General features: G+C 44.5%; 2 protein-coding genes across 12 annotated transcripts in view; both read left to right on the forward strand.

Annotated features, from left to right (window-relative positions):
• Positions 1-2,271: 2,271 nt before the first annotated feature.
• LOC138359036 (uncharacterized) lies at positions 2,272-3,288 on the forward strand. The gene has a single exon (XM_069317727.1). It carries the CDS (start codon positions 2,272-2,274, stop codon positions 3,286-3,288), a length of 1,017 nt encoding a protein of 338 aa, XP_069173828.1.
• A 17,043-nt stretch (positions 3,289-20,331) lies between these two features.
• mask (multiple ankyrin repeats single KH domain) overlaps positions 20,332-26,428 on the forward strand; it is a 110,638-nt gene continuing 104,541 nt past the window's right edge. For 7 of the 11 annotated variants that reach the window (XM_045727004.2, XM_045727000.2, XM_045727002.2 and 4 more), the window contains exon 1: positions 20,342-20,670. In XM_045727004.2, coding sequence (XP_045582960.2) covers positions 20,479-20,670 — 192 coding nt within the window. In that variant the 5' untranslated portion in view covers positions 20,342-20,478. Of the gene's footprint in view, positions 20,671-20,783; positions 20,898-26,428 lie in introns of those variants that run through there. The other 4 variants (XM_069317495.1, XM_045727001.2, XM_069317496.1 and 1 more) reach the window with 3 other exon arrangements.

The raw sequence follows: 26,428 nt of genomic DNA on the forward strand, positions 1-26,428 counted from the left end.
TCCTCCTTTCTAACATTGCCAGATTTAGTTCCTTCAGTCTGTCTTCATACCTCATCCCTCGCAGCTCTGGGACGAGTCTTGTTGCAAACTTCTGCACCTTTCAGAGCTTCCTTATGTGTTTTTAAGATGGGGCTCCAGGATGGGGCGGTATACTCAAAGACTGGCTTCACATAGGTGGTTTACAGTGATCTAAAAGCCTTCTTATTCAAGTTTCTGAAGGATGTTCTGACTTTTGCCAGAGTAGAGTATGCGGCTGACGTTATTTTATTTATATAAGCCTCTGGAGTTAGGTTTGGTGTTATGTCCACTCCCAAGTCTCTTTCTCTAGTCGTTATAGGGAGGTAGTTTACTTTCATCGAGTATGGGCCTTTCGGTCTCCTGGCTTCTGATCCCATTTCCATCACCATACACTTGCTGGTGTTGAACTCTAGCAGCCATTTCTCTGACCATCTCTGCAACCTGTTCAAGTCATCCTGGAGAATCTTACAATCACCATCTGTCTCAACCCTCCTCATTAGTTTTGCATCATCTGCAAACATTGACATAAAAGACTCAACTCCTGCAATCAAGTCATTTACATAACTGAGGAATAGTATGGGACCCAGCACCGATCCTTGAGGCACTCCGCTTGTTACTCTACGCCAGACGGACTCCTCGCCCCTCACTGTCACTCTCTGACACCTGTCTGTTAGGTAATTCCTTACTCATAATAATTGAGTTTCCGTCTACTCCCGCCTGCCTCACACCATCTCCCACCCCCTACGACACCCCGTCACCGCACCACACAGAGGAAAGGCAACGAGAATTAAACCTCCCGTCCCTGGAAAACAGAAGAGTTAGGGGAGACATGATTACAACCTACAAAATTCTCAGAGGAATTGACAGGATGGACAAAAACAAACTATTTAACATGGTTGGAACACGAACAAGGGGACACAGGTGAAAATTTAGTACCCAAATGAGCCACAGAGACGTTAGAAAGAACTTTTTCAGTGTCAGAGTAGTTAACAAATGGAAGGCATTAGGCAGTGATGTGGTGGAGGCTGACTCCATACACAGTTTCAAGTGTAGATATGACAGAGCCCAGTAGGCTCAGGAACCTGTACATCAGTTGACTGACAATTGAGAGGCGGGACCAAAGAGCCGAAGCTCAACTACGTCAGTACCCGTCACCGCTGCCTATCCCCGCCCCTCTCCCAATCCCTTCTACAGTTTCCTTCCTACCACCCCCCCCCCCACATCCATCAATCCCCCCCCAGCCCACCACGCCACCCCCCCCCCCAGCCCGCCACGCCACCCCCCCCCCCAGCCCGTCCCCCCCCCCCGCCCCAACCCGCCACCTGGTGACGACAAAAAAGTGTTTGAAAACTGGAACTTACTTACCAACCACTTGGGCTGGACGGTAGAGCGACGGTCTCGCTTCATGCAGGACGGCGTTCAATTCCCGACCGTCCAAGTGGTTGGGCACCATTCCTTTTCCCCCGTCCCATTCTAAATCCTTATCCTGACCCCTTCCCAGTGCTATATAGTAGTGGCTTGGCGCTTCTCCCTCACCCCTGATAGCTCCCTTCCCTTCCTGGGTTTTTACATTCATCATCAGCTTTGCCTCCCCTGGCAGCATTGACATGTAGGAGCTCCCTATCTTGAGATCTTGAGGTTATCTTGAGATGATTTCGGGGCTTTAGTGTCCCCGCGGCCCGGTCCTCGACCAGGCCTCCACCCCCAGGAAGCAGCCCGTGACAGCTGACTAACACCCAGGTATCTATTTTACTGCTAGGTAATGGGGCATAGGGTGAAAGAAACTCTGCCCATTGTTTCTCGCCGGCGTCCGGGATCGAACCCGGGACCACAGGATCACGAGTCCAGTGTGCTGTCCGCTCGGCCGACCGGCTCCCCTAACCTCCTTGGCTGGCTGTGGTCCCTGCATGTAGTGAAGGCCGAGGCTGTACCCTCCGTAATCTGTCCAGCTACTGACCAAAACTAATTACTGCTTAAATTAACCTTCGGTAAGTGAATGCTGACCTTAAGTGTTGCCATAAGGTCAGGTATACAAGTGTTGAGAACATAAACATTGCGTCACGAGGGAGGAGGAGCGCCGCTGACCACGCGGCGCCACACTCATCACGCCTGGAGTCCGCCATGTTGGACTACTCATCACGCCTGGAGTCCGCCATGTTGGACTACTCATCACGGCTGGAGTCCGCCATGTTGGACTACTCATCACGGCTGGAGTCCGCCATGTTGGACTACTCATAACGGCTGGAGTCCGCCATGTTGGACTACTCATCACGGCTGGAGTCCGCCATGTTGGACTACTCATCACGCCTGGAGTCCGCCATGTTGGACTACTCATCACGCCTGGAGTCCGCCATGTTGGACTACTCATCACGGCTGGAGTCCGCCTTGTTGGACTACTCATCACGCCTGGAGTCCGCCATGTTGGACTACTCATCACGGCTGGAGTCCGCCATGTTGGACTACTCATCACGGCTGGAGTCCGCCATGTTGGACTACTCATCACGCCTGGAGTCCGCCATGTTGGACTACTCATCACGGCTGGAGTCCGCCATGTTGGACTACTCATCACGGCTGGAGTCCGCCATGTTGGACTACTCATCACGGCTGGAGTCCGCCATGTTGGACTACTCATCACGCCTGGAGTCCGCCATGTTGGACTACTCATCACGGCTGGAGTCCGCCATGTTGGACTACTCATCACGGCTGGAGTCCGCCATGTTGGACTACTCATCACAGCTGGAGTCCGCCATGTTGGACTACTCATCACGGCTGGAGTCCGCCATGTTGGACTACTCATCACGGCTGGAGTCCGCCATGTTGGACTACTCATCACGCCGGGAGTCCGCCATGTTGGACTACTCATCACGGCTGGAGTCCGCCATGTTGGACTACTCATCACGGCTGGAGTCCGCCATGTTGGACTACTCATCACGCCGGGAGTCCGCCATGTTGGACTACTCATCACGCCGGGAGTCCGCCATGTTGGACTACTCATCACGCCGGGAGTCCGCCATGCTGGACTACTCATCACGGCTGGAGTCCGCCATGTTGGACTACTCATCACGGCGGGAGTCCGCCATGTTGGACTACTCATCACGGCTGGAGTCCGCCATATTGGACTACTCATCACGGCTGGAGTCCGCCATGTTGGACTACTCATCACGGCGGGAGTCCGCCATGTTGGACTACTCATCACGGCTGGAGTCCGCCATATTGGACTACTCATCACCTGTCGCTCTCACACCGTCGACTTTCCCCAGGAAGGTATAGATGCTGTTCTCTTCTACGCACAAAAGGACAACATCATTGACTATTTCCTATGTTGTTCTTGTCATCATGTAGCCCAGAGGAGCTGCATCAATGTGCTCACACACACACAACTTTTAACAGTAATCGGTGGCATATATCATTGATTGATGCAGTTGTATTAAGCAGCGATTTATGCGAAGCATTACAGCTGTGGCTGTCGTGAACAGGGAATAGCAACAACACTACCTTGAGATTACCTTGAGGCGCTTCCGGGGCTTAGCGTCCCCGCGGCCCGGTCGTCGACCAGGCCTCCTGGTTGCTGACTAACAACACTACACTACACTGACACAACACTAACTAACAGTTAGTGTTGTGAGTCATAACTAACTCATAACTCTCTAACTAGGATCTATCTTGAGGTTATCTTGAGATGATTTCGGGGCTTAGCGTCCCCGGGGCCCGGTCCTCGACCAGGCCTCCTTTTTGTCACTCACGGCACACCTGTGTGGTGAGTACACACTCACCACGGCCTGATCCAATCTGTGTATCACCAACTCTTTAATCCTCTTGATTAGATACTGCGAGGCACCCAATCCCTTCACCCCCCCCCTGGTCCCCCCTCTAACCCCCCCTGCCCAGGGACTGGGGGGGGGGGCTCTGAACCTCTACTACCGGGAAGGGGGCCTGACGGCTGAGTGGACAGCGCTCGGGATTCGTAGTCCTAAAGGTCCGGGTTCGATCACCGGCGGAGGCGGAAACAAATAGGTAGAGTTTCTTTCACCTTGATGCCACTGTTCAGCTAGCAGGAAATAGGTACCTGGGAATTAGACAGCTGTTATGGGCTGCTTCCTGGGATGTGTGTACTCACCTAGTTGTGTTTGCGGGGGTTGAGCTCTGGCTCTTTGGTCCCGCCTCTCAACCGTCAATCAACAGGTGTACAGATTCCTGAGCCTATCGGGCTCTGTCATATCTACACTTGAAACTGTGTATGGAGTGAGCCTCCACCACATCACCCCCTAATGCATTCCATTTGTCAACCACTCTGACACTAAAAAAGTTCTTTCTAATATCTCTGTGGCTCTTTTGGGCACTCAGTTTCCACCTGTGTCCCCTTGTGCGTGTTCCCCTTGTGTTAAATAGACTGTCTTTATCTACCCTATCAATCCCCTTCAGAATCTTGAATGTGGTGATCATGTCCCCCCTAACTCTTCTGTCTTCCAGCGAAGTGAGGTTTAATTCCCGTAGTCTCTCCTCGTAGCTCATACCTCTCAGCTCGGGTACTAGTCTGGTGGCAAACCTTTGAACCTTTTCCAGTTTAGTCTTATCCTTGACTAGATATGGACTCCATGCTGGGGCTGCATACTCCAGGATTGGCCTGACATATGTGGTATACAAAGTTCTGAATGATTCTTTACACAAGTTTCTGAATGCCGTTCGTATGTTGGCCAGCCTGGCATATGCCGCTGATGTTATCCGCTTGATATGTGCTGCAGGAGACAGGTCTGGCGTGATATCAACCCCCAAGTCTTTTTCCTTCTCTGACTCCTGAAGAATTTCCTCTCCCAGATGATACCTTGTATCTGGCCTCCTGCTCCCTACACCTATCTTCATTACATTACATTTGGTTGGGTTAAACTCTAACAACCATTTGTTCGACCATTCCTTCAGCTTGTCTAGGTCTTCTTGAAGCCTCAAACAGTCCTCTTCTGTTTTAATCCTTCTCATAATTTTAGCATCGTCCGCAAACATTGAGAGAAATGAATCGATACCCTCCGGGAGATCATTTACATATATCAGAAACAAGATAGGACCGAGTACAGAGCCCTGTGGGACTCCACTGGTGACTTCACGCCAATCGGAGGTCTCACCCCTCACCGTAACTCTCTGCTTCCTATCGCTTAGATACTCCCTTATCCACTGGAGCACCTTACCAGCTACACCTGCCTGTCTCTCCAGCTTATGTACCAGCCTCTTATGCGGTACTGTGTCAAAGGCTTTCCGACAATCCAAGAAAATGCAGTCCACCCAGCCCTCTCTTTCTTGCTTAATCTGTGTCACCTGATCGTAGAATTCTATCAAGCCTGTAAGGCAAGATTTACCCTCCCTGAATCCATGTTGGCGATTTGTCACGAAGTCCCTTCTCTCCAGATGTGTTACCAGGTTTTTTCTCACGATCTTCTCCATCACCTTGCATGGTATACAAGTCAAGGACACTGGCCTGTAGTTCAGTGCCTCTTGTCTGTCGCCCTTTTTGTATATTGGGACCACATTCGCCGTCTTCCATATTTCTGGTAGGTCTCCCGTCTCTAGTGATTTACTATACACTATGGAGAGTGGCAAGCAAAGTGCCTCTGCACACTCTTTCAGTACCCATGGTGAGATCCCATCTGGACCAACCGCCTTTCTAACATCCAGATCCAGCAGGTGTCTCTTGACCTCCTCTCTCGTAATTTCGAACTCCTCCAAGGCCGCCTGGTTTACCTCCCTCCCTGTGTGTGTGTGTGTGTGTGTGTGTGTGTGTGTGTGTGTGTGTGTGTGTGTGTGTGTACTACCGGGACACCACACACCCAGTTGAGAGTAGAGGGTTGCAGGTACACTGTATGAACATAATAGTCTCTTGCCTGTTCAATCTAACTTCCGAAGAAGTCAAATAAATATTGGTGGAACAAAAGCATGTGTTTAAATAAGGCGACAGGACACATTCTTGCCGGACCTGCCAGGTTGTAGTTGACATATGTGTTATACTCAAATTCTGTCAGTTGAAATGTAACCAATCACAGGCAAGTAGGCCTCTGACGTCATGCCAGACAGAGGAGCATCAAGCCATGCTCCCAGCAGCCGCAGTTATCCTCACAGACTCAGAGTAGAAGGACCTCGGCTAGGCCAGATATATACCTTGCTATCTCAGTCAATAAATATATACAGAAGCGACTTCTGTGTCTACATTCTACCCGAACAAGGCAAACGAATATATGGGCCTGCTGGCCGCGGCCAACACCAGCCTAACTCACCAAGTTATGACCTGAGACTGGCCTGGGAAAGTTGAATTCTGGAAATCGACTTCTGGTAAGGTTCGGTACTTTGTTTGATACTCTTAGTTCATATAAACCATCTCCTGGAGGAGGCAAGGTCGGAGGTGACCATGGTTACGGACGCTGAGCACCATGCACCACGAGTAAGGGTCAACATGTGGCTGCTAGAGTTAAATCCCCCCCAAATGTAAAGTGATGGGACCAGGAGGACAGCACAGTCTACGACGGAGGCAACTGCAAGACACAACAAGGCGCAAGTGGCAGAAGCCACCTCTATACAGCACAAGTACCACACAAAATCTGAAGCTATCTATACAACAGGAAGCGGTGACTGGAGCTAAACCTCCCTCCCCCAGAGACAGTATCAGGAGAGCACTCTTAGGTAAGCACACACACGCTCACGCATACGCCCAGGCTCCCCCGGCACACCTGTGGTCTGACAGTGACGTCACCACACCTGCACGTACAGTGTTCCTACAGACACAGCGTTGACAGACACGTCTAGATACGGTACAGACTTGCGAGTCACTGAACCACTCGAAATGATGTGTATTAACGTGAATATTGGCCGGTGACAGGTCAATAATTACCACGCGACGTAACTCATCTTCTAGAATGTATTTATTTACACATGTATATATATATATATATATATATATATATATATATATATATATATATATATATATATATATATATATATATATATATATAATGTGTGTGTGTGTGTATAAATATATAATATATATTTTTTTAATAGGGAGGGAGTACCACCTCCTGAGCTGGAAGAAGGGGGACCCATAGCCTCGGAGGAAACCACACACAACACATTAGAGGGAATGTTTAGGTCCCCTCCAACACAGTTTTTGTGCGCTTTTATCTTACCACCCCCTTCATTTTGTGTTTTTTTTTGTTATATTATATATTTAAGATTAGTAGATGTAAAGTGTTTATTACATGAGTGTTTAAAGGTTTTGGATCTCTTGGAGCTCCTCCGCTTCCGGCCAGGAACCGAGGACGCAGCAGGCGTATTTCCCCTCTGGATCGCCACACTGAGGCGCTGAAACAAAAAACTGGCAGCCCTTGGGTCTCTGATAACGTCAATGAGCTTGGAGCCTAATTCTTTGAGGAATCCCAAGGCACTCTTGCCCCAGGGGCCATGCGTCTCAGACGCTATGGGAACAAAGCTGTATTGACCTTCCAGTCGCCTGTACTTGATTGATTTTGCTGTTTCCTTGTGGTTGGCCGCCCCACCTGCTTGATCAGCACCGAAGAATATGTAGGTGTCAGCCAGGGTGGATACACATGTGTAGTCCAACACCAGCTGTCTACCCCTCTTCCAGGGGTATATAGTGATGCCATCAGGGCGAAGTGCGGGGTCATCCGGGTTTTGGTCCACTAGGATGAAGGGTTTCTCTCTCCGCTGGACACTGAGCCGAGACAAGGCTCCTCTTGATGATGTCATTGACCTCGTTGTGTCTTGCATGCCAGCCCTTGAAACCTCTGCAGTACAACCCCATACAATCCCTATTGGTCTGCTTCCACCCTATTGCAAATGTACTTGTATTCAGTGTGACTTGGGGCAGCAAGGTGGAGGGCCACTGCTACATGAAGGGATTCTAGATCTAAATGCGTGCCTGTTGCCGACATGGGTACTGCCAGGAGGAAGTCTCTTGCATGGTGGGCACTGATCTGAGGCGGGCTTTCTCCTTGTCTGATGATGCGGCGCTGAGCATGGCATCAGCTGTTTTTTCCACCAATGTTTGGAAAGGCCAGCTGGGACAGCTGGACTGTTTGTGTTTTTTGTTGGATCTATGATAGGTGCTGGGGCTGCAAGGGCATCCCGCTGATTTGAATATTCATTGAAAGCAGGATCGTGTATTCCTGCTGAATCATTCAGGGGTTCTGGTAGAATATCTCTTACGAGGTCGTGCGATGTATGGGAGGAGGAAAGGAAAGCTAGTAGAGTAATCTAGGAGGCTGTGCGGACACCAAGGTCGCCCAGTCTTACAGGGAGGGTTGCTTGCTCCCATTGAGAGTCGTCCAACGGAGACTTCAGGACTTTCTCCAGCATGGACCTTAGAAAGGTGTCATACTCATTTAATATAACGCTGTCAGGTGGCTCGACAACGAGATTGTCTGGAAGTGTCTGGGTAGAAGGTCCTTCGCGGCATCTCCAAACACCGGGTTCAGCATTTGTTTGATGTGCTGGGGTCTTAAGCCTGTTAAGCCCCCTGCTGGAAAGACATGGCTGCTTTGTACACCTCAGATTCTCGAACAGTCAAGGGTTCTATGCCAGTATTGTTTTCCTGGGGATCACTGCTACTGTATTCAGCTAGTTCTGCTTGCGGGGGTTGAGCTCTGCTCTTTCGGCCCGCCTCTCAACTGTCAATCAACTGTTTCTAACTACTACTTTTTTCTCCACCCCCCCCCCCCCCAGGAAGCAGTCCGTGACAGCTGACTAACTCCCAGGTACCTATTTACTGCTAGGTAACAGGAGCATCAGGGTGAAAGAAACTATGCCCATTGTTTCTCGCCAGCGCCGGGAATCGATCCCGTGACCACAGGATCATACGTCCAGCGTGCTGTCCAGTCAGCCACCGGCCCCTATATATTTAGAAATGTCTGCACTGTCTGTAGCTCTATGTGGGCGTTTGTCCTGTAGAGCCTCTGCTGTCGTGGCGTTCCTGGGGGCAGTTGTGTCATGGCTGGTCATGATTCTGATGGCACCTGTGGTATTGCCCTCTTCTATTTTCCTGGTGATCTGTGCTCTCATGTTGTGGTTCTCAGGTGAGCTGTTGTTGGTCGTCCTGCGGCTGGTGTTCTTGGCACGAGGGGGGAGGCGGACCAGGTTGTCTGCTCTGGGGAATTCATTAAGAGTCCTGATTACTGAGGTTGCTAATGACTTGTCTCTCCTGGGCGGTAATGCCAGGCATGCATTCCCAAATAGGAGTTTGTGCCGTGCTCCGGTGGTTCTGGGGCATTGTTGACCTTTGTCAGCAGACTGGTGAGTTTGGCTGCTGCTTAGTGACGGGCAGCCTTGGGGATGTGGGGCAAGGTCCTGGTGGACGTCGCTTTAACTGCTTCAAGCAGATTATCTGCTGAAATAAAGTTGAGGGAGGTATTGCTCCTCGCTCCTGCAGCAGGTTGTCTGTTGTCACTGCCCCGGGGTGGGCGCCTAGACCCTAGACAACCACCTGAATTGACAGAATGTTGGCGGACAGTTCCATCATGATTGAGACGGAACCGTCTGTCACAAACTTGACAGTTTCAATTTGGGTGATCCCACTCTTGGCTGGAAGAGGACTGTGCGACAGGTGCGACATGCTTAGATGTCCCGACGCCTGGCTGCCCACTGAGAGCACCCTCTCCTTCCCGAGCAGAGTGTAACAAGGCAAGCATTACCCTCCTGGGGGAGTTGGGCATGGCCTGGGCACCGTGTGTGGGTAGGCTGATTGGCCCTCCAGTATCTTCCAGGTGTATATTATTTGATATCTCTCTCGTCTTCTTTCTAGTGAGTACATTTGGAGGGCTTTGAGACGATCCCAATAATTTAGGTGCTTTATTGCGTCTATGCGTGCCGTATATGTTCTCTGTATTCCCTCTATTTCAGCAATCTCTCCTGCTCTGAAGGGGGAAGTGAGTACAGAGCAGTACTCAAAACGGGACAACACAAGTGACTTGAAGAGTACAACCATTGTGATGGGATCCCTGGATTTGAAAGTTCTCGTAATCCATCCTATCATTTTTCTGGCTGTCGCAATATTTGCTTGGTTATGCTCCTTAAACGTTAGGTCATCAGACATTATTATTCCCAAATCCTTTACATGCTGTTTTCCTACTATGGGCACATTTGATTGTGTTTTGTACTCTGTATTATGTTTAAGGTCCTCATTTTTACCGTACCTGAGTACCTGGAATTTATCACTGTTAAACATCATGTTATTTTCTGACGCCCAGTCGAAAACTTTATTAATATCAGCTTGAAGTTTTTCAGTGTCTTCAGCCGAGATAATTTTCATACTGATTTTTGTGTCATCTGCAAAGGATGATACGAAGCTGTGACTTGTATTTTTGTCTATATCTGATATGAGAATAAGTAAAAGCAGCGGTGCAAGGACTGTACCCTGAGGTACAGAGCTTTTAACTGCACTTGGACTAGATTTTATATGGTTGACCGTTACTCGCTGAGTCCTGTTTGACAGAAAACTGAGTATCCAGCGTCCTACTTTACCGGTTATTCCCATTGACTTCATTTTGTGTGCTATCACTCCATGGTCACATTTATCGAAAGCCTTTGCGAAGTCCGTGTATATCACATCAGCATTCTGTTTCTCTTCTAATGCCTCAGTGACTTTGTCGTAGTGCTCAAGTAGCTGTGAGAGGCACGATCTTCCCGCTCGAAATCCATGTTGGCCTGGATTGTGAAGGTCATTGGTCTCCATGAAATTGGTGACCTGACTCCTAATCACTCTCTCAAATACTTTTATGATGTGCGATGTTAGTGCAACTGGCCTATAATTCTTTGCCAATGCTTTGCTCCCTCCCTTGTGTAGAGGGGCTATGTCTGCTACTTTAAGTGCATCTGGTATCTCCCCCTTGTCCAAGCTCTTCCTCCACACTATACTGAGTGCCTGTGCTATCGGCACTTTGCATTTCTTTATAAATATTGAATTCCATGAGTCTGGACCTGGGGCCGAGTGCATGGGCATGTTTTCAATTTCTCTTTCAAAATTTAGTGCGCTCGTGTTGATATCAGTTATATTTACAGGGGTTTGAATATCCCGCATAAAGAAATTGTCTGGATCTTCCACTTTCATGTTGTTTATTGGAGTGCTAAACATGTCCTCATACTGCTTTTTTAGGATTTCACTAATTTCTTTGTCATCCTCCGTGTATGAACCTTCACTTGTACAAATAGGTCCAATACTGGCAATGGTTTTTGCTTTTGATTTCGCATATGTGAAGAAATATTTTGGATTTTTCTTTATTTCCTGTATTGCTTTCTGTTCTAACTGCCTGTACTAACTGTATATACTTTCTGTATACTTTATATACCTAACTGTATACTTTCTTCTCATGGTTCAGAAGCGTAAGATTCCATACTGGAGCTGTGTATTCCAGTACTGGCCTCTCATAATTGTGAATAATGTTATGAATTACTAATTGTTTAGATTTCTAAATGTCCGGACACAGGTTCGAATCCTCGTCACGGCCCTTGTGGATTTGTTCATTTGATGCATCACGTTAGTGTGATTTCTGTGTGTAATAGTGTAGTCATTCATATATTTATACATTATTCATATGCTGCTGATGTTATTTTACTTATATTTTATTTAGTGCCTCTGTGTCCACAATTAGGTCATAAATTTCTGTACTTATAAGGAGTTGAACATAAGCTTTTGGGTACAATTGTCTAATTGTATGTATTAACACGTTGTACTGAACGGGGTGACAATAGCTTGAGCTACCTCATTCCTTTGTGTGTATTTTACCTCAATAAACTTATTTCAATTTCAATTTCAATTGTCAATAATGTACTGACTCCCAACCTATTTTCTTTGTGTTATCTAATATTTATCTCTCGCATACATATACATCCCCAGGATGCAGCCCACAAACGCTGCTTAATCCCCAGGTACCTATTTGTTACTAGAAGAAAAAAGGCATCAGATGAAAGAAACTGTCCAGTTGTGCCTGTATCGGCGGGGAATTGAACCCGGGTCCCTGGATTATGAACCGCGGACGCTGACCACTCTGCCGTGTATACTGCGTACTCACCTAGTTGTGTTTGCGGGGGTTGAGCTCTGGCTCTTTGGTCCCGCCTCTCAACCGTCAATCAACAGGTGTACAGGTTCCTGAGCCTACTGGGCTCTATCATATCTACACTTGAAACTGTGTATGGAGTCAGCCTCCACCACATCACTTCCTAATGCATTCCATTTGTCAACCACTCTGACACTAAAAAAGTTCTTTCTAATATCTCTGTGGCTCATGTGGGCACTCAGTTTCCACCTGTGTCCCCTTGTGCGTGTTCCCCTTGTGTTAAATAGACTGTTTTTATCTACCCTATCAATTCCCTTCAGAATCTTGAATGTGGTGATCATGTCTCCCCCTTACTCTTCTGTCTTCCAGCGAAGTGAGGTTTAATTCCCGTAGCCTCTCCTCGTAGCTCATACCTCTCAGCTCGGGTACTAGTCTGGTGGCAAACCTTTGAACCTTTTCCAGTTTTCTAGTATGCTTGACTAGATATGGACTCCATGCTGGTGTGTGTGTGTGTGTGTGTGTACTCACCTATATGTACTCACCTATATGTGCTTGCAGGATCGAGCATTGACTCTTGGATCCCGCCTTTCCAGCTATCGGTTGTTTACAGCAATGACTCCTGTCCCATTTCCCTATCATACCTAGTTTTAAAAGTATGAATAGTATTTGCTTCCACAGCCTGTTCCCCAAGTGCATTCCATTTTTCCACTACTCTCACGCTAAAAGAAAACTTCCTAACATCTCTGTGACTCATCTGAGTTTCCAGTTTCCACCCATGTCCCCTCGTTCTGTTATTATTACGTGTGAACATTTCATCTATTTCCACTTTGTCAATTCCCCTGAGTATTTTATATGTCCCTATCATATCTCCTCTCTCCCTTCTTTTCTCTAGTGTCGTAAGGTTCAGTTCCTTCAGCCGCTCTTCATATCCCATCCCTCGTAACTCTGGGACAAGCCTCGTCGCAAACCTCTGAACCTTCTCCAGTTTCTTTATGTGTTTCTTCAGGTGGGGGCTCCATGATGGCGCGGCATACTCTAAGACGGGTCTCACGTAGGCAGTGTAAAGCGCCCTAAAAGCCTCCTCATTTAGGTTTCTGAATGAAGTTCTAATTTTCGCCAGTGTAGAGTACACTGCTGTCGTTATCCTATTTATATGTGCCTCAGGAGTTAGATTAGGTGTCACATCCACTCCCAGGTGTGTGTGTGTGTGTGTGTGTGTGTGTGTGTGTGTGTGTGTGTGTGTGTGTGTGTGTGTGTGTGTGTGTGTGTGTGTGTGTGTGGAGGATGAGCTTAGGATCATTGATCCCGTTACTCAACTTTCAGTCACCTGGTATACAGTTCCCTGAGCCTATTGGGCTTAATCATATTCCACCTGTTTCCCTTTGAATACCGCCCGTGCTCAATAGTTTGTCCTTGTCTGCTCTATCAATTCTCTTGAAAATTGTGTACGTGGTAATCATGTCTCTCTCTGAACTCTTCTTCCAGTTCAGTTCTTGGCCTTTTCTTGTAACTCATACCTCTTAGTTTGGGACTAGTCTGGTGGCATACCTCTACACGTTCTTCAACTTCGTCTTGTGTTTAAATAATGAATTAATGGTGATCCCGCAGCTGCTGTGTTCCCAGCCAAGTATGAGCCGCTGGTGATAGGGGGGTAGAAATAGCCTAAGCTACTCTCTCCCTTTGAGATGTATTTATTGCTTATCTCAATAAACATACTTTGAACTTGAACTTGATATCCGTTTGATGAGGCTTCAGGAGACATGTTCAGTGTAATATCAACCCTCGTCAGTTCTTTCTGCGTAATTCTTGAAGGATTTAATCTCCCATTTGGAACCTTGTATCTGGCCTCCTGCTTCTTATACCTAGTTACATTGCTTCACACACTGACTATTGACTTGAACTCTAATAGCCCCTTGTTGGACCATTCATCCAGCTTGTACAGATCATCTTGTAGTTTCTTCCTCCGTCTTAATCCTCCTCTTAATTTTTGCATCAAAAACCATTGATAGGAATAAGTCTTCTCTTGGAATGATCATTTACATATATCAGATACAGAATAAGTCCACAACTTGGACGAGTGGCAATCCGATTCACAAAGACTGCGTAATTAGTGCTATCATCTACTCTCAATCCATGGTTAAGGTTAGGTTAGGTTTCATTATATTTTTCCTTGTGCGCTTTCGTTAATAAAGCGTTAATACAATGTAATGATGCGCAAAATGTGAAATATGGAACTCAAAAACTATTTAAGTGTACCTTTGCACTTCGTTTACAGAAAACAAAATTCTTCAGACCAGTTCAAAGAAAACATGTTCAGCATATACTTTTTATATTGTAAAAAATAATTATAATACAATAAAGTTTTAACTTTAGAATAATCTCTGTTTAGGACAAAGGTTCACTTGCCAGTTTACAAGCAAACTATTACTGAAACGGTAATATGCTTTCAGACCATCACAACTATCCAGTTTTGTTGTTATGGAGAGGTTTGTTGCTGATGGATAATAGATTTGCTCAGAGGACGGGCTCATGCGAGACCCCGCTAGTAACATTTCACCACTCTCAGATCTTTCTCCCTCACCGTAATAACTGTCTACGGGCTCACCATAGCCCGTGTTACTTGGAACTTTTTGTTCCAGGTAGCGAATCTTTAACAACAACAACAACCTCACCGTAATTCGTTGTTTTCTGTTGCTTAGGTACTCCTTTATCACTGAAGCATTTCCCTCTCATTCTTGTAAACTTCTCCAACTTGCTCATTAGTCTCTTATGAGGTACTGTGCTAAAGGCTTTCTGACAATGCAAACTTTGCGGTCTGTTCACGCCTCTCTATCTTGTTTGATATCTGTCGCCCGCGTCGTAACATTCTATTAAATTTATTTGGCAAGATTTGTCCATCACTAAACCTTGTGTGTGTGTGTGTGTGTGTGTGTGTGTGTGTGTGTGTGTGTGTGTGTGTGTGTGTGTGTGTGTGTGTGTGTGTGTGTGTATTTACTAGTTGTGCCTGCATAATCAAGCTATTAGCTCTTGGACCCCGCCTTTCTAACCAATCGATTTTTACTCTATTATGTCTACTACATATATTTCCCTCTAACACACACACATCCCCAGGAAGCAGCCCGTAGCAGCTGTCTAACTACCAGGTACCTATTTACTACTAGGTGAACAGGAACATCAAGGTGAAAGAGACTCTGCCCATTTGTTTCTGACTCGGCCGGGAATCGAACCCAGGCCCTTAGGACTACGACCTCCGAGCACTGTTCACTCAGCCGCGAGGCTAGGGAGGCCCCCCCCCCCACACACACACACACCAGTGGAGTCCCACAGGGGTCATTCCTTGGACCTATACTGTTTCTGATATATGTGAATGATCTCCCAGAGGGAATAGACTCTTTCCTCTCAATGTTTGCTGATGATGCAAAAAATTATGAGGAGGATTAAAACGAAGGAAGATTGTATGAGGCTACAAGATGACCTTGATAAACTGAATGAATGATCCAACAAATGGCTACTAAAGTTCAACCCGAGCAAATGTAAAGTAATGAAACTAGGCAGTGGAAACACCAGGCCAGAAACAAGATACCGAATGGGAGATGAAGGCCTCCATGAAACGGACAGAGAGAGAGATCTAGGAGTTGATATCACACCAAACCTGTCTCCTGAAGCCCACATAAAAAGAATAACATCGGAGGCGTATGCGAGACTGGCTAACATCAGAACTGCCTTCAGGAACCTGTGTAAGGAATCATTCAGAACCTTGTATACCACATATGTAAGACCAATCCTGGAGTACGCGGTCCCAGCATGGAGCCCGTATCTTGTCAAGCACAAGACGAAGCTGGAAAAAGTTCAAAGGTATGCCACTAGGCTAGTCCCAGAACTAAGAGGCATGAGTTACGAGGAAAGGCTGCATAAAATGAACCTAATGTCGCTGGAAGATAGGAGAGCTCGGGAAGACATGATCACTACCTACAAAATTCTAAGAGGAATCGACAGGGGTAGATAAAGATAAATTGTTTAACACGGGTGGTACGCGAACAAGGGGACACAGGTGGAAACTGAGTACCCAAATGAGCCACAGGGACGTTAGAAAGAACTTTTTCAGTATCAGAGAAGTTAACAGGTGGAATGCATTAGGCAGTGATGTGGTGGAGGCTGACTCCATACACAGTTTCAAATGTAGATATGATAGAGCCCAGTAGGCTCAGGAACCTGTACATCAGTTGATTGATGGTTGAGAGGCGGGACCAAAGAGCCAAAGTTTAACCCCCGCAAGCACAACTAGGTGAGTACACCCACCCAATGAGTCAGTCACACAGTTACTCGTCCTACTCCACACCCACCCAACAGGGCGGCAGCTTTACAGTCATGTACATGCATTACCTACAGTCAGCAAACTTTGCCTACTTCGCTAAGATTCCTGGCAGTACATCATTATGAATGAAATACTGTACTTACACATTTCTTTCATTCCACTAATGGTGTTATCTCTGAATTCCGTGATATTTTCGCATTTCGTTATATAGTGCCGCAAAGTATGCGAACAGTTCTGCTGACAGAGTTTAGTCAAGTCTACGTCAGCAGATGTTGTAAACTGCCAGAGGTACTTGTAGCCGAGTCTAAGCCTAGCAGTGGTAACATCTAGAAGTCTGCTAACCTTATTGGATGATCCATAGACGTGAGGTTCTTCCTGCATAATAGAATGATGATAGATGAAGCAACTGGTGTGAATTTCACTTTGCCTCACGTGTATTAGATTTAGTTGATGTCCCCGAAATGTTGCTGCCCTCAGCCTGCTCAAAGGCAGTCCAAGATGGTAATCAATTCCTTCTGTACAAGCACATGTTTTATAGTAACTCGTCACACATGCCAGGATGCAACCCGTATAGCAGCTGTCTTACTCCTAAGTACCTATTTACTGCTAGGTGAGCAGGCGCATCAGGTGAAATAATTTTTTGGACATTTGTTTCTACTTTGACCGGGAATAGAACCCGGGGCCTTAGGATTACAACCCCAGACCGCTGTCCACTCGGCTGCGTGTGTGTGTGTGTTCTCACCTATTTGTGCCTGCAGGATCGAGCATTGACTCTTGAATCCCGCCTTTCTAGCCACTGGCTGTTTATAGCAATGACTAATGTCCTATTTCCATATCATATATAGTTTTAAACTGTGTGTAAACTGTAACTGTTTAAACTGTGTGTGTGTGCGCGCGCGCGCGTACGTGCACGTTCGCACTCGCCTAAAATATGCATTTGCGCGCGCGCGAAAATGCATATTATAGTTACTGCAGCATTGCTTAATGTCAACTGACTATCAGACACGAAGAAAAATATATTTCTAGAATTACGCTTCGAGAAAATTCATGTTAGGAAAGCCTCGGTAGCCTTTTTTGTTTTGTTTTTGTTTAGTAGGAAATGTTGGGTTGGGGTGACGGGGTGACGGGGAGGGCTGGCCGTGCCCACTCTGCATTCACATCGCGCCTCAATGTTTTTGTTATATGCAAGCTACGTTAGGAAATTAAGGAATTAGTTGTACTGATGCAATGTATAGAATTGACTCATATATTGTATTTCCGTCACAGACAGTTTATATGTCAGCATTAGTTTGGTGGTGGGGGGAGATTGAAAGTATTAATCCAGCAAGGATCTTAATTAAGCCTGATCAGTAGGCTCAATGGATCGGTCAGGATGCATTAAAAAATTACTCAAGCACTTTTTCAATCTGAGTGATTTCAGAAGCACACCGAGGCTGTTTGTATCAACAATAACTCCCGGAGTCATTAAGTTTCGAAGCTCATAAACTGCTTCAGTAAATGTAAACACGCTGGCATGATTAGGGATAGATGTACAGGTTTCACAAGTGGTTGCGTAACAGCTTGATAAACCCTGGCCACGTTCCAAGGGTATATTTCTCTGCTCGTCTCCCTACACACACACACAGTCCTGTTGGGTAATTGGCAGCAGATTATATAGCCTTTCGGGAACTGAAAACTTCATCATTTGCCCGAAACGTTGTGTGTATTAGTGGGTTTAGGCATTGTATGTACTAGCTAGCTCTATAAATCCAACATTATGTTTGTAACTCATCTTCAATGTATGTACTTTTACCTGAATAAACATTTGAATTTGAATTTGAATCATACGGAGGTCCTCCACTTGTCTTGGCCTCGGTACAGCGAGGCCAGGGGTGGGTTACAGTAATGGTAAGGTGGGTGGAGAGTGAGCTTATAACACTCACCTCTTGCGAGCAACAGTTTATTCGGGGACACGGCATGCACAGGCAGCTGCATGGAGACCGCCAATGAAAATTCAGCAAGGCACATGGGACCGCACAGGATAACCGTACTTTTTATCATTTTCTCTTTGGCTTGTCTCTGCAATTTCCATTACATCACGCCTATATTCTACTCAGGTATTGATTTAACTTATTTATTGACAATTATGCGTCTCTCAATTACTTTCTACGATCAACTTTTTCTATAATACGACATAAACAAGGCGTTAGGTACCTGCTGTGAGGCCATCACATTTCTAATGGAGACCTCTTGGCAGAGTTATAATCGTTCCTTACGCTCGGAGATTGTACTATAGTATACTATACTATATACTATAGTATAGTATATACTATATAGTATATTATATACTATAGTGTAGTAAGTAGCGCACCGTGCCATCTGGCCGTGGGCAGCAACATGCAATACTAGCTTCGAGGTCATACACTGGTAATGATTATTCTGATTGATGACACTTATACACGACCATTTTACTTATATGCGCATTGTATTATACTGTGCACCTTGCTAAGTAAAAATATATTCTTGCCTCGTCAGTGAGTTCTTAGTGACAAATATGGCTTTATCCACGGAACTATAGGCTATAGAGGTAGATTTATAGCCATTTTCAGAATAAGGTTGTTGCGAATGGTTTCCTGTTAATTAATTCTCATAATTTTAGTCTTACTGAATCATCTAATATTTAGTCACCATTGTTCAGAGAATGGTCACTTTACTGCGTGTATATTGTTTATATGTTAATTTAATATAAGTGTACTCATGATCACTCGACGGCATCATCAGGCTATAGTTGCCAGCGGTTCATTTATTTTGGTTTTGGGCTTTCTAGGCCTATCAACGGAGGGAGGGTCATAATACACCACCACCAAAGCTTGCTGGCTAACCACCTAGACCTTGACATAGTTCAATACTAAAGTAATCGGAGTGTATATTCATGGAGAAGAGGCCGGAATACACCGCTGGGTGTATATATTCCGCGGCTCGAGGTTGCCAGGGTGGCCTAGCTGACGTCCGCCAGGCCTGCCACAAGTCGCTGGCTCTCAAGACTACACCAGTATATTCTCAACCTTCAATATTATTATACCACCCACATATGCCATTGTCAATTAAGTTATGTCCCTAATTCACAACAGTTTTTTTAAATGTTAAATTGTTACTTACAACCGAGTCCTTATATTGTTCTGCAATTTTATAGGTATTTTTCAACGTTAAAAGTCAATAATAAAGAGGCACATTCATTCTATAGCTTCAAGCGTTTTTCTGAAAGTGTTTTTAATGTTTTCCTTTATCAGTTGTCTAAATGTTAATAGATTAAGCCTTATATTAAATAAATCTCAAGACGAGTGTATTAATGTTCGTCTTTGCTGAGTTTCCCCTTGATTCCCACATACTGCCTTTAAAATTGAGTTATAAAGGCAGATGAAGCTATCATTCACAAAGATTAACACTATGGCGTTATCATGCTAATTTAAACAATCATAATAACAACTTCATGACATTATATTTGCCTCCACAGTCGTGGAGACCTGCATATACTCGTCCAGCTATTTTCTTGTAAACTTATTCCAGAAGATATAGCAGCAGTTGACACCTGGCTAATTCAAATTACTGATCAATTTATTGTAATTTTCATCTAATAGTATTTTGCATTATTTTGTCGTTAAATAATTATTTTGTTGAAAATAAGGTTTGGTTGGGCAAGGAAAACGGCTAAATACCAATGCTACGGCTGGATCGCGAACTCCACCCGTGTCAACCCGCACTTCTAAATACCGGAACCATGTGTTGAAGAAATTTAGAAACTTACATCCCCTGGTGACCACTGTTTTGCATGCGTAATTTTATAACTTGATATATTAATCAAGGAATTTTATAGACTCGACGGTTATTTGGCAGTAGCGATTAATACAGAGTACTGTATTTCTTCACGTGATGGGTTGGGAGATTCTATGAGGTTATTGGAACGGCTCATCCGGGTCTTTCTCCAGTCTGTAATGTAACATGGCGGGTGTTTGCCTGAAGTGATTATTACTCGAAACAAGTGCTTTTTATCCATACAGATGGTGATTTTAAGACTTTGGCATGCTTGTTAATGCCAAGAAAATAATCTAGTTGTGAAAGATGCAGAATGTAGTACAGGGACCTGTCGCCGACAGCGAGAAAGAGAGCTCAATACTGGAGGGTGCGAAGTCTGACTCGACCGCCACCTTGAGACCAGCTACCCCGGATAAATGCCAAACGTATGCGGACCTTCAAGATAAATTTTTCACAGTATCGGGCGAATCAGATAGCGAAGAGGGTGACGAATCGGAGGTACGTACTTTGGAGTTTGGCTTGAGGTGGAAATTTGGGTTTAAAGGGGCTTTGTTTGGTCAAAATGATGTAAAATTGTACGCAACGGAGTTGTGGGAGCGCGGACGATTTTCAACCGTATTGACAAACAATACAGCAGGCTCTGGTCTGTTAACCCAGTTGTACTCGCCCTCCTGCTGCCCTTGCCACCCTTGCTCGCCACGCTTCCACATCTGTTTTAGCACCGCGTAAGGCAGGAAATTCGCCAAAATGTCGGAGTAGAGGGGAAGAAATAGGTGTTTGAGGTGGAGGGGTGTGGGTGATGGTGGAGTGTGTGTGTGTGTGTGGCGCACCGTGATGACCCGAGCACCTCCCGCTTCTCTTAACCCACCCATCTCTCTCTCTCTCTCTCACACACACTCGTTCACGTCTCCTTTTCTCCCTCCTGTCTCATTCTTCCATCATTTCCTGCCCCCGGTGGAGGCGGCCGTCGATATCCGCCCCCGCGGGAATCGATATTTGTACGCCGCCGAGTCTGGCTTTGGGAAATAAGGCGAGTGATGGCTACCACCATGGCCGTGGGGCCGTGGCTGGCTCCGCTGGGGACATATTGTAGGCCTCTAGCGGCTCACCGCAGGCACGGCACGGGCCAGCCACGGCCCTGGTGTTATCTTGGGAGGCGAGACACTAGGCTCGATGATTGGTTTTGATTTAATGCCTGGATGTGTGGCGTAAGGGGGGGGGAGGGGGTGGGGATATTGGCTTGGGTATTGGGCATCCTGTCGTTGGTATCGCTTTTATGGGGAAGCTGTTTTGCATTTGAATATATTGGAGGGGAGGAAATGATCAAACCTGTTTTTGTTTAACTGGTTAAATTAACTGGTTAAATAGATTTGGGTCAGTTATGTTGGGTAATTTTTTGCTTTCTTTAATTAGTGGAAACTTAGTTCTATGGGTTTTATTTGTTTGGGGGGATACATTTTTAATCAAATTACCTGACCCAAGCAGGGCATCCTGTATTGGCTTGAAGATATCGACTATATTGAGATCTTGTGTTACAGTATATGGAACTTAGTAGTATGATGTTAAAGGAAATTTTAGAAGTTAAATAATACATTGGAACTTGTGTAGCTTAGATCAAAGTTTTATTTATGGTTTTAAATAAATAGTACTTTATGGTACCAAGTTTTGATGTATAGTCTATTTGATACTGTAACCTGTGGCTTAACATACTGTAGTCTTGTTGACATTGTTATTAATATACTGTAATGTTTATACTTTTATAGTGGCATTTTTACGTGCAATATGCTATTGTGGTTTAACAACTTATATTTTGCACTTTATTCTCCTATACAAAAGTATCTTGTGTAATTTTCCTTTTTAAGTGACACTTAATGATTCATACTCTTATGAAAAAAAAAACACTTTAGATAACACTTGTCATAGTTATAACAGTTTCACCTTCTAGTTACTCAATTACAAACAGATGCTATTACGTGGTGCTTGACCAATGGGCGAGAGTCTTGATTTTTGGGCTGTTGAAAGATATTGAGACAAGGTACTATCCTTGGGGAGAATGCCATTATTCCCATCATGGTAATGGCACACCTACTAAGGTACTAGAGGCACAGTGTCATTATTTGAGGTTGTGTAAATACCAGTTTTTTCCCCAAATGGCACATGTGTCCATTATAGTAATTTGCATAATGGTAACCTTTTGTCATTGGGCTAGTTTAAATGAATTGGTTTTTCTTATTGTATAGGCCTAATAATTTAAAGATTTTAAATATTTTACTCCATAATGTGAGCAAGACTGCATTTGTTTGAATAGTATACTAGTGTGAATGAACAAAGGGTTGAGCTACTGTATTCCTTGTTCTTCATGGGTCCCTGGTGTTATAAAGGACTAGATGTTTTCCAGTTAGTACCCATAACACTGACTAATGTCTCGAGCCTTTCTTTTTTATATTTTCTGGCATTCATATAAATTGCTGTTGAATTGTACGTTATCTTGGCCTATTGTATCACTAACTAACAACTACCATCTTATTTATTCTTAAACATGGTCTTAAATATCAAAACTTGTTGCCTAACTTCCAACTCTGACTGCTAAATGGTCATCCAATTTGCAAAATAGCTCATTTATTCTAATAAATTGACAATATCTAGCAGTGTAACACTTTAGCTAATAGTGTCCAGTTTAAAATATCTTACTTAACTAAATGCCCAACCTCATTACCCAACCTATCAAAAAATAATATGGAGGTTTTTATATTGTGTACCTGTACTCTTAAAATAAACTTTTGAAGACTACATTAATGTACAGTACTTGCTGACTTACTGATAGCCCTTCTCTAATTAGTTTGGAATTATTTAGTGTGGTCGGCTCTTAACACTTTCGCACTCTCGGCGAAGGTCACTCAGCCAACCGTATGTGCGCGCGGCATTTTTATCGCTTAAGCGTAAAAACAAAAATGTGTATACTCTCTTTACTTTTCTGACCTTAGTTTTCATGCTACGTATTTCATTTTGGTACCAACGTGTTCGCAATAAAATTCTCTAGAAGAACATCAGTAAAAAAAGTCACGAAAGCTATAGAGATACCAGCATGAAATAAATAACTACGAAGATGAGTCGCCGTGAGCGCTCAACAGCAACAAAATGTTTTTACTCTTGGGATTATTATCACCTCTACAATTGTCCTACAGCCTTAATTTTGGTATCAATGGACTCCCAATAAAATTCCCAACACGGTGATATGAATATAATCGTAGAATAATGGTCCCGGCCCACCCGCAAGAGTGTGGGAAGTGGGTGCACTGTTACCCGGTAACGGTGACTGGACGACACACGCGCGAAACGTTGCTTTGAAAGTTTATACTTATTTCACTGTTCTGATATTATTATTGTATGTATGTCATTCATTTTTGTGGCAATGTTTTCGCAATAGAATGTTCTATGAGCTAAATTATACTACACAAACTTGGACCAAATAGGTGTACTTACCAAGGGAAGGCTGGTTGTGGAACAGTAAGTTGAGCATTTGTTCTTCGCTCCACCTTCTTCAGGTTCTTCATTCCTGAAGTTGCTCAACAGATGGTTTGTAGGTGGAGTGAAGCTGTTGCGGGTGGTTACTTCTTCACCACCCAATACACCTGTTTCCTGGTGGTAATTGGTGTAGCAGGGAACAACACAGAGTGCAACACCACAGGTCTTGCATCCATAGTTCGTGTCCTTCCTTTTACCGGACCGTGCGCATGCATGACACTTGAGACGTTTGGGCAGTCTGTAAATTTCATGTTTCAGTTTGTAGTTCATGCGATTTTCTGAATCAACAATAGGGCGGCCAGGTCCTCTCGCTGGAGGTGTAACAGGAGTTGCAGGAGAGTCAGATTCATCTGACAAAACAGTTTCGTCAACTGGCAGTGTGGCAGACATGTCGGGTTCAGATTCGTTGTCTGCTTCATCTTGAGGTGGTGTAGTGAACAAAGGCCGCCTCACACCAGATAGGTCCGGGAGTTGGCATGGCGTCAGCATTGGCAGGAGCTGTGTCATCATTTATGTCTGGAGTGTGCCGCAAGTGTTGAGATGATGATGATTGTTTTAGGCCACTCCTCTGTGTCCCAGTGCAATAGGGCCCAGATTGCCACTTCGTGGAACTGTAGCAATGTTAGCTTTTTTCGATCAGTTGTGTTGTATTTGTACAAAACATAGGCATTATGCAATGCCATTTGCAGGAAATAAAAGGTAATCTTTTTGGTCCACTTGTGAGTTTTCCTGGTAAAATGGTAATATTTAACCATTTGATCTCGATGACCTGGAGGCTTCCTTGGGCGTAGAAGTGCTTGGGCCTTGACCTTGATCCATTTTTGATGAAGTAATTGGGTATAATCCACACGGAAACGGGTAAAAATGCTCGAGTTTGGCGCGCGAGGGGAGCGTGATCGACTCACGACACGTGACACGAAAACAATGGGCCCGTCACGTGACCGGGTAGGCCGACGCGCCAGGCGGCCTAGTGGTGAGAAAGAGAACTTCATGGCGCGTCGTTTGAAACAAACCCCAATGAAATCGGATTAAAATTGAATTTTATACAAATATTTTAAAAGAAGACATAACTTTATGTCCACTATGCGTTTACGTTAGACGAAACCGGACGCGCCGGCGCGTCCAGATAGCGCGAAAGTGTTATTAATATGACAAAATATGAGTAGGTATAAATGTTCCACTGTACTTGGTAAGAAAAAATGTTTTTCACCTCTTAGAATGAATTTGTTTACAATGTGGATAGTTTATATTGGGCATAGCCGTTATATATTATGAAGGTGAAACCGAGTTAATATTTGTTGAAGGGATACAGCATGTAGGTACATAGGCCTACTCAAAGATGAGGTTGCTAGTGACAAGTCAAGAGCACCTACTTAACCATTGTTTTTTAATAGATGCAAGGATATAAGTACTATGCAATTACTAAATGTGTAAATATCTTTTAGTCTACTGTATTGCATGCACAGTACTTCTAACAAAAAAATTTGGCGAATATGAATTTTTTTTTAATTTTTTCATGGTGGTCCTATAATACAGTACTAGGCCATGTATATGAGAAATTCACAAGTGTAGTAAAGTACTAGTACAGGTATGTAGAACAAACATTTGCTTAAGTGAAGGGCAATTAAATATAATGCAATGAGCTGCTTATCATAAAATATATTGTAATTGAAGGTAGGACAAATGAGTTGCATTCCATATGTAAATTCTGAGCAAGTAATTCGTAGTACTTTGCAATGTGAAGACTTGTGCAGGTGGAGAAAATACGGTTCTAGATGACACAAGTGGATAAATCCTGTTCAGTAGCTTGGAGTGTACTTCCGCAACTCATCCTCAAAGTCCATTTTATCCAGCGTTCGACCCCAAAGACGCATTCATCAATATTAACATGGTATTCATTCAAAATAGGAATTTTCTCAATTATAAATTGTTATATATATTAGCATATTGTGCATATTTAGACATTGGTTAGGTGTTTAGGTTCTGTTGGCAATTATTTGTATTTGTAATCTGTGGGTAAAGCATTTAGTGTCGTGGTTTGAACAAAAGTCGTCAGTGAAGCACTTGTTCCGGAAGTGTTCAGATGTCATCAGTAGTGAGTTGTGTGTAAAAGGTTTTCATTTGTAAATGGGGTTTGGTGGGTGCATAGAATGGACTTTGGCCTTTGTTTGAGGACAGGCTGACTAGCAGTATTGGAAGCCAGATCCAATTCTGAAACAGTGTTGATCACTCTCAACCTGCTGTGGTTTAGTTTAGTATTGTTCATGTAAAAAGGAATTGTTAAAAATTAAACAGAATCCTGTACAGTACTTGGTATTTGAGCAGGGCAGGTGTACTCTTACTTTAGGAAAATTCTGGAGTTTACTTCCCTAGAGTCCTGGTCCTTGGCATGTATAGTACCATTTATCTTTTAAATCCTGGCAGGCCAGATTCAGAAATTAAACACCTTGGTTCTCCTTTTGGTATGTGGTAGTTCGAAATAAAAATATTGTTAATTTGCCAGAAAGGTGTGCACAGAAACGGTTGAGTGTTTTGGTCCTCAGCCGAGCCTTGTGCACCATGACCAGTTCACTTAACTTTAAAAAAGTGGGAAAGTGTAGACATAAATTCGTTCTCTTATTTGAATGGTCAACATCATCGAAAGTTTGCGACTCATAATCATGCTTCACAATAAAGTGCTGCTCTTGTGAGTGCAATTGGACAAATTAAGATTTAATAAACATAGAACTAT

This window comes from Procambarus clarkii, chromosome 88 (assembly GCF_040958095.1).
Source record: "Procambarus clarkii isolate CNS0578487 chromosome 88, FALCON_Pclarkii_2.0, whole genome shotgun sequence".
In the NCBI taxonomy this organism is placed as follows: Eukaryota; Metazoa; Arthropoda; class Malacostraca; order Decapoda; family Cambaridae; genus Procambarus; species Procambarus clarkii.